At 66.6% G+C, this 13,929-nt stretch overlaps 2 protein-coding genes across 2 annotated transcripts; both read right to left on the minus strand.

Annotated features, from left to right (window-relative positions):
* Positions 1–505: 505 nt before the first annotated feature.
* Positions 506–6,304, minus strand: STIP1 (stress induced phosphoprotein 1; the record flags this gene model as incomplete). The annotated part of the gene is given in 11 exon segments (XM_054295331.1): positions 506–528; positions 531–625; positions 712–814; positions 908–1,034; positions 1,881–2,043; positions 2,778–2,833; positions 2,835–2,920; positions 4,121–4,262; positions 4,916–5,083; positions 5,085–5,126; positions 6,215–6,304. Coding segments are annotated over 11 exon segments (1,095 nt in total), but the record flags the coding sequence as incomplete, so codon positions are not given.
* A 1,511-nt stretch (positions 6,305–7,815) lies between these two features.
* On the minus strand, positions 7,816–12,070 carry LOC128950452 (leucine-rich repeat transmembrane protein FLRT1-like; the record flags this gene model as incomplete). Its single annotated transcript, XM_054295335.1, has 3 exons — positions 11,948–12,070; positions 9,654–9,883; positions 7,816–9,580 (listed from the first exon to the last, which is right to left on the minus strand). Coding segments are annotated over exons 1-3 (2,118 nt in total), but the record flags the coding sequence as incomplete, so codon positions are not given.
* Positions 12,071–13,929: the final 1,859 nt, after the last annotated feature.

Genomic DNA, 13,929 nt, shown 5'->3' on the forward strand with positions numbered 1-13,929 from the left:
CCCAACCCCCCCAAACCCAAGCCCTAGGACCCTCTTACACCCCTCAAACATCCCAGGACCCTCCAAACCAGTCCCAAGCCCCCAAACCAACACCCAGGACTCTCAAAACCAGTCCCAAAGCCCCAGAACCCCTCAAACCATTTCCAACCCCCCCCAAACCAGCCCCCAGAACCCCCCAAACCATTCCCAAACCCCCCAAGACTCCCCACCCCAGCCCAAACCCCCCAGAACTGCCCAAACCAGACCCAAAGCCCCCAACCAACCCTCAGGACCCTCAAACCAGTCCAAAGCCCCCAGACCCCTCCAAACCAGTCCCAAACCCCCCAAACCAAGCCCTAGGACCCTCTTACACCCCTCAAACATCCCAGAACCCTCAAAACCAGCCCCAAATCCCCCAAACCAGTCCCAAACCCGCCAGGACTCCCTAAACCAGCCCCAAATCCCCCAAACCATTCCCAAACCCCCCAGGACCCCCCCAAACCAATGCCAACCCCCCCCAAGTCACCTGCTGGCACTTCTTGAGCACGTCGGCGTGCGGTGCTCGGCCAGGGATTTGTTGTAGAAGTGCACGGCGTCCTTGTAGCGCTCCTCGCGGAAATACGAGTTCCCGATCCTCGCATAGGCCCTGGGGGGGGGACAGGGATGGTTTGGGGGGGGACAAGGAGGGTTTGGGGGGGGGACAGCAGAGACCCCAAAACCCCCAGGACTCACTTGGCGATCTGCCTGTAATCCTCGCGGTTCTCCCGGCCCACCTCGATGGCGCGCTCGCACAGCGCCCGGCACCGCTCGTACTCGCCCGTCTCAAAGTACACGGCTGGGGTTTGGGGGGAAATTTGGGGTTCAGGGGGAAAGTTGGGGTTCAGGGGGGTGATTTGGGGTGATTTGGGAGGGGTTGGGGGTGGCAGACCTGCTTGGTTGGTGACGTAGGTCATGTTGGTGGGGTCGAGCTGCTCGGCGCGGGTGTAGTGCTCCAGCGCCGCCGGGAACTCCTTGCGCTTGTAGGCGGCGTTGCCCAGCTCCTTCTCCTTCTGGGCCTGAACCCCAAAAAGGGATGGAATCACCCCAGATTTCACACCCAGATCATCCCACCACGACCATCCAGTGATGCAGGGGGACACCCCAAAATCGGCTGGAATTCCCCCAAATTTCACACCCAGATCGTCCCAGCAGTGACCCAGCTCCTTCTCCTTCTGGGCCTGAACCCCAAAAACAGCTGAAATCACCCCAGATTTCACACCCAGATCATCCCACCATGACCCATCCAGCGATGCAGGGGGACACCCCAAAATCGGCTGGAATCACCCCAAATTTCACACATGAATCCTCTCCCCAATGACCCAGCTCCTTCTCCTTCTGGGCCTGAGGGGAACCCCCAAAAATGGCTGAAATCACCCCAAATTTCACATTCCTATCCTCCCACCAATGACCCAGACCCTTCTTCTGCTGTATCTTAAAGAGGACCCCAAAATCAGCTGGAATTCCCCCAAATTTCACACCCAGATCGTCCCAGCAGTGACCCAGCTCCTTCTCATTCTGGGCCTGAACCCCAAAAACGGCTGAAATCACCCCAAATTTCACATTCATATCTCCCACCAATGACCCAGCTCTTTCTCCCACTGTGAAGATGCCCCAAAACCCAGCCCCTCACCCCAAAACCTGCCCTAGAGCCCCCCAAATTTGGGACCCTCCCCAAATTCCCCAGCACCCCAAAACCTGCCCTAGAGCCCCCCAAATTTGGGACCCTCCCCAAATTCCCCCTCCCTCCCCAGCACTCCAAACCTGCCCTAGAACCCTCCAAAATTCCCCTAAACACCCCCCAAATTCCCCTAAACGCCCCCAAATCTCCCCCCAGCCCCGTTTTGGGGGACCCCCCCCCTCACCTCCTGCTTGTTCTGGGGGAGCTCCTCGGCCGGGGGGGGCTGCGAGGGGGGCGGTGGGGGCGGGGGGGGCGGCGAAGGCGCCTCCTCCTCTTCCTCAGCCCCGCTCAGCTCCACGCCCAGCAGCACGCTCAGCGTCGTCATCACCCGCGGGTCCTGCAGCTTCCTGGGGAGGGGGCAACCAGGGGCTTTGGGGGGGGCTGCACCCCAAAATCCCCGTCCCAAAATCCCCCACCCCAAAATCCCCGTCTCAAAATTCTCCACCCCAAAATTCCCATCCCAAAATTCCCCCTGAGGGGGGGCTGAACCTCAAAATCCCCATCCTAAAATTCCCCCCGAGGGGGCTGCACCCCAAAATTCCCATCCCAAAATTCCCCATCCTAAAATTCCTGTCCTAAAATTCCCTTGAGGGGGCTGCACCCCAAAATCCCCTCCCCAGCCCTCAAAGCCCCCTCAAAACCCCTCTCAAACCCCTCTCTGCCCCTCTTGAGACCCCAAACCCCCTCCCAACCCCTCTCAAACCCCTCCCCAGCCCCCCCCCCAGAGCCCCCCCAGACCCCTCAGTGACACCCCCAAACCCCCTCCCCCAGCCCCCCAAACCCCTCCCCAGCCCCCCCAGAGCCCCCCAAACCCCTCCCCAGCCCCCCAAACCCTCTCCAGCCCCCCAGGAGCCCCCCAAACCCCTCACTGACACCCCAAACCCCCTCCCCAGCCCCCCCAGAGCCCCCCAAACCCCCTCCCCCAGCCCCCCGGAGCCCCCCAGCCCCCTCACTGACACCCCCAAACCCCCTCCCCAGCCCCCCAAACCCCCTCCCCAGCCCCCCCGGAGCCCCCCAGCCCCTCACTGACACCCCCCAAACCCCTCCCCAGCCCCCCGGAGCCCCCCAGCCCCTCACTGACGCCCCCAGCTGGCCGGGGTCGCTGCGCAGCGTCTCCAGCAGCCGCCGGTACTCGGGGGTCCCCCAGCAGCCCCCGGGTTCGGGGGTCGGCCTCCAGCCGGGCCAGCAGGTCGGGGGCGCTGAAGGGGTTCAGCAGCTTCCGCTCTGCAACGGGGGCACAGAGGGGCGGGCACCCCAAAAATCCGCTCAGGGAGGCTCAAATCCGGCTCCCCGACACCCCAAATTCGCCTCTCTTCACCTGCCCGGGACCCTGAAACTCTCTGAGCCACCAAAACCTTTCAGAGTCACACAAAACCTCTCTGGGTCACCCAAAACCTCTCCAGGGCCACTCAAAACCTTTCAGGGTCACACAAACCTCTCCAGGGCCACTCAAAACCTTTCAGGGTCACACAGAACCTCTCCAGGGCCAGCCAAAAACTCTCCAAGCCACTCAAAACTTTTCCAGGGCACCCAAAATCTTCCAGGACCACTCGAAACCTTTCAGAGTCACCCAAAACCTTTCTGGACCATCCCAAACCTTTCAGGGTCACCCAAGACATTCCAGGGCCACCCTAAATCTCTCTGGGTCACCTGAAATCTTTCGGGCCACTCAAAATATTTCAGGTACCCCAAAAAACCATCTCAGGGAGGCTCAAATCCTGCTCTCGACACCCCAAACTCGCCCTGCTCCACCTGCCTGGGACCCTGAAACTTTCTGGGCTACCCAAAATCTTCCAGGACCACCCAAAACCATTCAGAGACACCCAAAACCTTCCAGGACCACCCAAAACCTTCCAGGACCACCCAAAACTACTCAAAATCTTTCAGGGCCACCCAAAAAGTTTCAGAGTCATACAAAACCTCCCCAGGGCCAGCCAAAATCTCTCCAGGCCACTCAAAACCCTTCAGGGTCACCCAAAACCTTTCAGGGCCACCCAAAACCTCTCTGGGTCATCCAAAACTTCTCCAGGGCCACTCAAAACCTTTCAGGATCACACAAAACCTCTCCAGGGCCAGCCAAAAACTCTCCAAGCCACTCAAAACTTTTCCAGGGCACCCAAAATCTTCCAGGACCATTTGAAACCTTTCAGAGTCACCCAAAACCTTTCTGGACCATCCCAAACCTTCAGGGTCACCCAAGACATTCCGGGGCCACCCAAAACCTCTCTGGGTCATCCAAAACTTCTCCAGGCCACCAAAAACCTTTCAGGGCCACCCAAAACCATTCCAGGCACCCCCAAAACCTCCCCAGGACCCTGAAACTCTCTGTGCCTCTCAAAACCTTTTGGGGCCACCCAAAACCTCTCCAGACCACCCAAAACCCATCGCAGGGAGCCCCCCCCAGCCCCCCCAGAGCCCCCCTACCCGCCAGCCTGGCCTCCACGCCGCGCAGGCCCTGCAGGAGCTGCTCATTGCCCGGCTCCCGGGCCAGCCCCTCCTCGTAGGTGGCCTTGGCCTCCTCCAGGCGCTGCAGGAACTCCAGAGCGGCCGCCTTGCGCGAGTACCCCTGGGGGGACACGGGGGGACACGGGGGGGACACGGGGTCACAGCCCTGGCCTGGCCTCTGGGGGGCTGGGACCCCCACGCTGACCCCTCATATCCATGGTCAGACCCCCACCCTGAACCCCACACCAGGGACAGATCCCCACCCTGACCACTCAAATCCATGGACAGACCCCCACCCTGAACCTTCCACCCACCACGGACAGACCCCCATGCCCCTGAACCCCACACAATGGACAGACCACCCTGACCCCCACAATGACCATGGTCAGACCCCCACCCTTAACCTCCCACCCACCATGGTCACCCCCCTGTGCCCCCCATGCCCCTGGCACCCACTTTGGCCCAGTTGGGGCGCAGCTCCAGCGTGCGGCACGCATCGGCCGGGGCCCCATTCTCCCCATGCCCCCCACACCCCTGGCACCCCCGGTGCCCACCTTGGCCCAGTCGGGGCGCAGCTCCAGGGTGCAGGAGGCATCACTGAGGCCCCATTTCCCATTAACCTCCCATGCCCCCCGAGCCCCCCACACCCCTGGCACCCCCATGCCCACCTTGGCCCAGTCGGGGGCGCAGCTCCAGGGTGCAGCATGCATCGGCCAGGGCCCCATTCCCCCATACCCCATGCCCCCCGGTGCCCCCCATGCCCCTGGCACCCACCTTGGCCCAGTCGGGGCGCAGCTCCAGCGTGCGGCACGCATCGGCCAGGGCCCGCCCGTAGTCTCCGAGGCGCGCGTAGGCGGCCGAGCGGTTGCTGAACAGGACGTGGTTGTTGGGGTCCCGGGCGATGGCGGCCGAGTAGTGCCCCACGGCCGCCCCCACGTCCCCCCGCCGCCAGCGCCCGGTTCCCCCGCTCCTTCAGCTCCTGAGCCTGCCCGAGCCGCGCCGGGAACGCGGCGGGAACCGGAACCGGGGAACGGGAGAGGGAGAGAAGGAAGGGGAACGGGAGAGGGAAGAGGGAGAGGAGGAATAGGAAAGGCAACGGGAGAGAGGGAGAGGAAGAGGAACAGGAGGAACGGGAACGGGAGGAGGAATAGGAATGGGAACGGGAGGGGGGCACGGGAACGGGGAGCGGGAGAACGGGAACAGGGGGAGAGGAAGAGCAGGTAGGAGAACAGGGAGAGGAAGAGGAGGCCCAGGAACGGGAGAGGGGCAACGGGAGAGGAAGAGGAACGGGAACAAGAAAGGAAGAGGATGAAGGAGGGAAGGGTAAAGGGACGGAGAGAGAACAGCGAAGGGCCGGGAGCAGCAAGGTGCGAGGATGATGAGGAAGACGATGAGAATGAAAGTGTCAGGAAGACGAGGAGGATGAAGGCGCAAAGGAAATGAGCATGAAAGTGCGAGCAAGATGAGGATAATGAAGGAGCGAGGAAGACGAGGAGGATGAAGAAGCAAGGGAGCGCAGGTGACAGGCAGAGGGAGAACAGCGTGAGCAAGGCCGGAAGGATGAAGACGAGGCCGGTGAAGATGAAGGAGAAGCGAAGAGGAGGGAAGGAAAAAAGAACAAGAACGTGAGGAAGGAGGCGCTTCCCAGAAACCCCAAACCCCTCCAGGACCCCCGAGCCCCCTCAAGGACCCTGAACCCCCCGGGGACCCCTCAGGGACCCCCAGACGACCCCAAACCGTCCTGAACCCCCTCAGGAGCCCCTCAGGGACCCCCAGAAAAGCCCAAACACCCCCGAGCTCTCCAGAGACCCCTCAGGGACTTCCAGACGAGCCCAAACCGCCCTGAGCCCCCTCAGGTGCCCCTCAGGGACCCTCGGACAAGCCCAAACCGCCCCGAGCCCCCTCAGGGCCCCGCGCTCCCCTCAGAGCGCCCCGACCCCGGCAGCGACCCCCGAGCCCCGTTCGGGATCGCCATAAAACCCAGCCCCGATCCCCAGCGCTGCCCCCGGAGCTGGCCCGGTCCCGGTTCCCCTCAGGCCCCTCCGGGACCCCCTCAGGGCCGCTCCCCCCCACCTCCTCCATGGCCGCGGCTCCGCTCCCGCCGCTCCCGCGCCGCCCTCTGGAAGCTGCTAGAACCCTGCGGCCACGCCCCCCGCGCCCCATTGGTCGCCCGCCCCGCCCGCCCGCCCCCGCGAGCGATCCCATTGGCCACCTCCTGCCTCCCTGTCTTCCCATTGGCTGCTGCGCGCAGCGGGGCGCGCCCCCTTCCAGACGGAAGCAGGCATCGGGCCCCGCCCACGCGCGCTCTCATTGGTCGAGTCTCCCGGCGCTGGGCGCTCATTGGCTGAGCTCCTCTGGGACTTCTGGAATTTTCCGCTTCTCCCATTGGCTGCGAGCGGAGCTGATCACAGAGGGCGGGGGGGAGACGGGGAGCGCCCCCTGGCGGCGCGGAGGTCTCGCTGGGAAGCGAATGGGCGGGGCTTTCGCGGGGGCGGGGGTTGCACTAAAGGGGCGTGGTTTGTACAAAAGGGGCGGGGCTTGCACGGGGGACCCTCGCCCGTGTCCAGGGGGAATCAGGGAGGGGAATCCAGTGGGTCCCTATGGGGGAATGGCGGTGGCGACTGACACACGTGTGACCTTGGCAGGGCCCTGGTGTGAGGGCCCCTCCCCTTCCCCACCCCCATCCCTCGTGTCCCCCTCCCCCACTGCTCGTCCCGCTCCGAGGGGTCCCCGTGTCACCCCCCCCGGACCCCCAGTGCCACCCCCAATGTCACATCCCCCCCTCAATGTCACATCCCGCCTCCCCCAATGTCACATCCCGCCTCCCCCACCCCAAATTTCCCCCCCAGACCCCCCCCGTCCCACGGGAAAGAGGCACCGGCAGGAAAAGGAGCCGCTGGGTTTATTGGGGGAGGATGGGGGGGGGCAGAGGGGGGGATTTTGGGTCCCCCTTGGCCCTCCTGGGTCGCTTTGTCCTGATTTTGGTCCTTTTTACCCCAAATCCAACGGCAGGGGCGGGGGGAGGGGTGAAGGCACCTCGCGGGGGGGGGAGGGGGAAGGGGGGGTCACGGGGAGGGGGGGGTCCTCCCCACCCCCAGGCTCTGTCGGGGCCTGGGGTCCTCCCGGAGGTCCCAATGGAAGGGGGGTGGGTGGTCGTGGCTATCGGGGTCCATCCACCCCCCCAAACCCCATTCCTGCACCAAACCTGCCGTTTTTCCCCCCCAAAAAAATCCGCGGTGCCGAATAAAACCCAACCTTAAAAAAGCCCCTAAAATTCCGCCCCCCCCGGAAAAAAAAACGTCCTCAGAGCCAAGCCCGGCTCCCGAAACGGGCAGGATTTGGAGGGGGGGGGGGTCCCCAAAAACAGAGTCCGCCCCCTCCCCCATCCATCAGGACCCCCCTCCGCCGCCCCCCCCATGCGGTACCGGCCCCCCCCGGTAACCGCGCACGCCGGGGGGGGGCAGCGGCGGCGGCGGCGGCGGGGGGGGGAACACGGTGCGGATCCCGCCCTCGTCCGGGGCCCGCAGCGGCCGCAGCGCCAACCGCGCCCCCCCCCCGCCACCTTTGGGGGGCGGCAACGGCGGCGCCCCCAGCCCCATCCTCCTCCTCCTCCTCCTCCTCCTCTTCCTCCAGCACCCCCCCAGCACCCCCAGCACCACCCCGGCCGCCGCCGCCGCCGCCGCCCCCAGAGCCGCGGCCGGGGGCAGCAGCGCGGGGGTCGCGTCCCCCTCGTGGCTCGGGGGGGCCGCTCCGGTTTGGGAGGGGTCGCCGGCACCGGCCCGGGCTTGTGCGCAGAGCGGGGGAGCGGCGGGGGGCTCCAGAGCGGCGAGGCACACCCGGTACGGGGCCCGGGGCTGCAGCGCCCGCACCACGTACTCACCGCGCTCGCCCCGCACCAAGGTCTCGGTCACGGCTCCCCCCCCGGGCCGCAGCCAGCTGAGCCTCAGCGACGCCCCGGGAGGCGCCGGTGGCCACCGGACCCGCAGGGCCCCGCCGGGAGCCGCCTGCACCCAGAGCCCCGGCGAGGCGGCGGCCGCTCCTCCCGGCGCGGCGGGGGAGGAAACGCCGGCGGAGGAAACGCCGGGCGACGTCCCCGCGCCCGTTCCCCCCGCCCCTCCCGGGCTCTCGCAAGCGTCCATCTCCCCCCGGAGCTCTCCCACCGGCAGCCCCCGCAGCCGGGCCGGTGCCTGGCACAGCAGCCCCCGCACCTCCAGGCGCGGCGGGGCGCGGCGCCGCAGCCAGTCCCGCAGCCAGGCCAGGTTGCAGCCGCAGAACCAGGGGTTGTTGCGCAGCCCCAGGTGGCTCAGGCTGCCCAGGTCGTCGAAGAGCCCCCTGGGCAGCGTGGTCAGGTTGTTGTCCGACAGATCCAGGCGCTCCAGCGCCCTCATCCTGGCCAGAGCTCCGGCCGGGACGTGGCTGATGGCGTTGGCGGCCAGCGAGAGGCGGCGGAGCCGGGCCCGGGGCAGGTTGGCCGGGGGCGCCGCCAGCGCGTTGCGCCCCAGCGAGAGCTCGCTGAGGTTCCCCAGGCGGCTGAAGGTGTCGTCGGCCATGCGCTGGTTCGCCAGCAGGTTCCCGTCCAGCACCAGGCGCCGCAGCGCCGGCAGCCCCTCGAAAGCCCGCAGCGGGATGGTGTGGATGCGGTTGTCATCCAGCCGCAGCTCCTCCAGCGCCGGCGGCAGCCCCGCGGGGACGCTGCTCAGGTGGTTCCGAGAGAGGAAGAGGAGGCGCAGCCGGCGGTTCTCGGCGAACGCGTCCTCCTCGATGCCGGCGGCCGACACCGAGTTGTCGTCCAGGTGCAGCCGCTCGAGCAGCGGCGCCCGGGCCAGCGCCCGGCGGCAGAGGCCGCGCACGTTGTTCTCCTGCAGGTGCAGCTCCCGCAGAGCCGGCGGCAGGTGAGCCGGCAGCTGCTCCAGGGCGTTGGCGTACAGGTACAGCACCCGCAGCGCCGGCAGCCGGCCCAGGCGGGCCGGGATGCCCGCGTCGCCGATGCGGTTGTTCTGCAGGAACAGCGTGGTGGCGCCGGGAGGGAGCCCCTCGGGCACGGCCGTCAGCCCGCGGTCGTTGCAGTAAACGCGGCCGCCGGAGCAGCGGCAAACGGCGGGACAGGCGGACACGGGGGTGGCGGCGGTGGTCAGCAGGGTGAGGGTCAGCAGGGGGATGGTGGTCGTGGCGGGCAGCCGGGGAAGGCCGGTGGTCAGTCGGGAAATGCCGGTGGTCAGCAGCAGGGGGATACCAGTGGTCTGCTGGGGGATTCCAGTGGTCAGCAGGGTGAGGGCAGTGGTCAGCAGGGTGGTCACGGTGGTCAGCAGGGGGATGATGGCCACGGTGGTCACGGTGGTCAGCACGGTGATGCCGGTGGTCGGTCGGGGGATTCCGGTGGTCAGCGGGGTGGTCGCAGTGGTCAGCAGGGTGCTCGCAGTGGTCAGCAGCAGGGTGATTCTGGTGGTCAGCAGGGTGGGGCGCGGTGGTCAGTCGGGGGATTATGGCCACAGTGGTCTCAGTGGTCAGCAGCAGGGGAATGCCAGTGGTCAGCAGGGTGGTCGCGGTGGTCAGCACGGTGAGGGCAGTGGTCAGCACGGTGGTCAGCACGGTGATGGTGGTGGTCAGCACGGTGGTCAGCACGGTGAGGGCGGTGGTCAGCACGGTGGTCACGATGGTCAGCAGCCTTTGGGGTCCCCCCCCCCGCGGTGACCGGGGGACGGGGAGGGGACGGGGAGGGGGGGCCATGGGTGGGTGGGTGGCCTGTGGGAGGAGGGGGAGAAAGGGGAGGGGTCAGGGGGGTGGGGAGGGGAGTGGTCCTGAGACCACCTGGGGGGTGCGGCCCCCTCCCCAGCCTGAGCCCGAATATAAGGCAGGACCCCCCCCAGCTGCACCCCCCATCAAAGGCGGACCAGGACCCCCAGCCTGACCCAAATGAGAGGCAGGACCCACCCCCCCCTCCATTAAAGGGGGATCAGGACCCCCAGCTTGACCCCAAACAAAAAGCAGGACCCCCTCTCAGCATCCCACTCTAAAGGGGAACCAGGACCCCCAGCCTGACCCCAAATAAAAGACAGGACCCCCCCCCATTAGAGGGGACCGGGACCCCCAGGCTGATCCCATAGAAAGGCAGGACCCCTCCCTCAGACCCCCATTAAATGGGGACCAGGACCCTCCCATTAAAGGGTCACCAGGACCCCCAGCCTGACCCCAAATGAGAGGCAGGACCCACCCCCCCCTCCACTAAAGGGGGAACCACGACCCCCAACCTGACCCCAAATAAAAGGCAGGACCCCCCCATTAAAGGGCGACCAGGACCCCAACCCTGACCCCAAATGTCAGGCAGGACCCTCCCCCCAAGACCCCCATTACAGGGGTACCAGGACCCCCAGTCTGGCCCCAAATGTAAAGCAGGACCCCCCCCATTATAAGGGGACCAGGACCCCCAGCCTGACCCCAAATGAAAAGTAGGACCCCCCCCTTTAAAGGGGGATCAGGACCCCCAGCCTGCCCCTAAATAAACAGCACAAACCCCCCCCCCCATTAAAGGTGGTATGAGACCCTCAGCTTGACCCCAAATGAAAAGCAGGACCCCCCCTCAGACCCCTATTAAAGCGGGACCAGGACCCCCCGACTGACCCCATAGAGAAGGCAGGACCCCCCCCCATTAAAGGGGTACCAGGACCCCCAGTGTGGCCCCAAATGTAAAGCAGGACCCTCCCCATTAAAAGTGGTCCAAGACCCCCAGTCTGACCCTAAATAAAAGGTAGGACCCCCCCATTATAAGGGGACCAGGACCCCCCGTCTGACCCCAAATAAAAGGAAGGACCCCCCATTAAAGGGGGACCAGGACCCCCAGCCTGACCCCACAGAGAGCGCAGGGACCCCTCTCACCCCATTACAGACCCCCCCTCATTATAGCCCCCCCCCAATATTTCCTAACCCCCCCCCCGACCCCAAACCCAGCCCAGGGACACCCCAAACTCCCCCTGCCCATTTGGGGGGGGGTCCCCAATCCCTCCAGGTGTGTCCGGGGGGCGGGGCCGTACCTGGCTCCTGTCGCTCCCCCCGGGCTCCTCCTCCTCCTCCTCCTCGTTCCTTCACCGGGCCCGGTGCTCCATGGCCCCCCCGCCCCGCCGGGGGGGGGCGCTGCGGGTGGGGAGGGGGCGTCAGAGCCACGGGGGGGGGGGGGGGTCCTCATGTGACACCCCCTCCCCTTTTAATGTGACACCCGGCGGGACCCAGGTGTGCGAGCCCTTCCCTCACCCCCCCGGGGGTTAATTAGCAGCGTGGTTAATGAACCCCCCTAATGAACCCCCCCTCATTAGCGGCGCATCGTTAGTGCTGCCCCCCCCCCCCCCCAGGGACCCCCTTGCGTCAGCCCTGGGCTCGGGGGGGGGGGGACACACAGGTGACACCTATGGGGGGGGGGGGATGGGACACAGGTGACACCCCCAGGTGACATCTATGGGGGGGGGGACGCAGGTGACAGCGACACCCCCAGGAATGGGGGGGACACAGGTGACACCCCCAGGTGACCCCCCCGTGAGCCTTAGAGGGGATTTTTGGGGGGGGGTTCCCATAGAAATTAGGGGGGGGTCGCTGCCCTAAACCCTGATCCTGTCCCCCCCCTCCGCCCTCCCCTTCCTGGAGCATCCCCGGCTCTTGGGGGGGGTCCCGGGGGGCTTTGGGGGGCTCTGGGGGTGTTGTGGGGGGGAGGGGGGGGGGTCGGACCCGCGGGCCCCTCCCCCCTCTCGGACGGTTCCCCCCCCCCCCCCGTTGGAGCATCCCCGGTACCGGGAGGGTTTTGGGGGGGGGTCCCGGTACCGGGTAGGTTTTGGGGGGGTCCCGCTGGGATTTGGGGACCCCGGGGGGGGTCTCGGGCCACTCCTGGTTCCCCCCCTCCCCTTTTGGCCGCCCGGGCCCCTCCCCCCGGAATGGCTGGAGCATCCCTGGGAATGGGGGGGGGGAGGGGACACGGCGGATTTGGGGGGGGTCCCTTGGTTTGGGGAGGGGTCTCTGTGTGTGGGGGGGGTCTCTGGGTGCGGGGTGGTCGCTCCGAGGGGGTCTCGGGTGGGATCGGGCCCCGCTCCGGCCCAACGGAGCCTCCCCCTCCCCCCCCCGCCCCATTCCGAGCGCTGGAGCATCCGCGGGTACCGGGGATGGATTTGGGGAGGGGGTCCCGGTTTGGGGAGGGGGTCCCGGTTTGGGGAGGGGTCCCGGGGGGTCCTTACCGGGTGGCTCCGGCCGGCGCGTGCGGGCCCGGCGGCGGCGGCGGCGGCTGCGGGCGTGGGAAGGCGGCGGCGGCGGAGGGGAGGGGGGGGGGCAGGACCGGGACCGGGACCGCCCCCGGTGCGGGGGGGATTGACCGGGACCGCCCCCGGTACCGGGGATTTGGGGGGTGGGATGAACCAAACCGAACCGGGACCGCCCCCGGTACCGGGGATTTGGGGGGTGGGATGAACCAAACCGAACCGGGACCGCCCCCGGTACCGGGGATTTGGGGGGTGGGATGAACCAAACCGAACCGGGACCGCCCCCGGTACCGGGGATTTGGGGGGTGGGATGAACCAAACCGAACCGGGACCGCCCCCGGTACCGGGGATTTGGGGAGGGGGATGGACCAAACCGGGACCGGAACCGGGACCGGAACCAGGGAATTTGGGGGGTGGGATGAACCGGGACCACCCCCCCGGTATGGGGGGAATTGACCGGGACCGCCCCCCGGTACCGGGAATTTGGGGGGTGGGCAGGACCCGGACCGCCCCCCGGTACCGGAGAATTTGGGGGGTGGGATGGATCAAACCGGGACCGAGACCCCTCCCCCGGTACCGGGGGAATTTGGGGATTTGGGATCGGTGAATCCGGGGCACGGCTGGAATTTGGGGAGGGGGCGACGGCGCTTCCCTCCCTCAGCTTTTGAATGGGGGTGGGAACAGCCCGGACCCCCCCCGGTTGGAGAGGGGCGGATTTGGGGGTCTTGGGGGGGGCGTTCTGTGTCCCCTCAAATTGGGGAGGGGGAGAGTCCTGCCCCTGGCACGCCCCCTCCCCAAATCTGCCCCCCCCAGCCCCATTTACCCCCCCCAGCTCCCCCCAAACCTCAGAGACCCCCGAGTATCGCCCAAAGGGGTCCCCAAATCCCTTTCCCCTCCCCAAAACTGCCTCAAAAGGGGTCCCCGACCCCTCAATTCCCCCAAAAGGGGGGTCCCAACCTCCTCCCACCCCCTCAACTGCCCCAGCTGCCCCTCTCGTGTCCCAAACTGCCCCTTCCACCCCAAACTGCCCCTTCCACCCCAAATTCCCTCTCCCTACCCCCTCATTTGCCCCCAACTCCCCTTCCCCACCCCAAACTCCCCCTCCCCACCTCCCCAAGCGCCCTCCCACCCCCTTCCCCGACCTCCCCCTCCCCAAATAACCCTTCCTCACCTAAAATTCCCCCTTCCCACCCAAATTGCCCCTCCCCACCACCTCACCTGCCCTAAATTGCCCCTTCCTCACCTCAAATTCCCCCTCCCCAGCCCAAACTGCCCCTTCCTCACCCCAAAATCCCCCTCATTTGCCCCAAACTCCCCCTCCCTACCCCACCAAGAGCATCCAACCCCCCCTCCCACCCCCTTCCCCGACCTCCCCCTCCCCAAATAACCCCTCCCCGACCTCCCCCTCCCCAAATAACCCTTCCTCACCCCAAACTGCCCCTTCCTCACCCCAAAATCCCCCTCATTTGCCCCAAACTGCCCCTTCTCCTCCCCAAACTCCCCCTCCCCAGCCCCCCAAGACCATCCAGCCCCCTCCCACCCCCTTCCCCGACC

The sequence above is a fragment of the Melozone crissalis genome, unplaced genomic scaffold, assembly GCF_028551555.1.
Source record: "Melozone crissalis strain CALT ecotype California unplaced genomic scaffold, PUWL_Pcris_2 ptg000640l_1, whole genome shotgun sequence".
In the NCBI taxonomy this organism is placed as follows: Eukaryota; Metazoa; Chordata; class Aves; order Passeriformes; family Passerellidae; genus Melozone; species Melozone crissalis.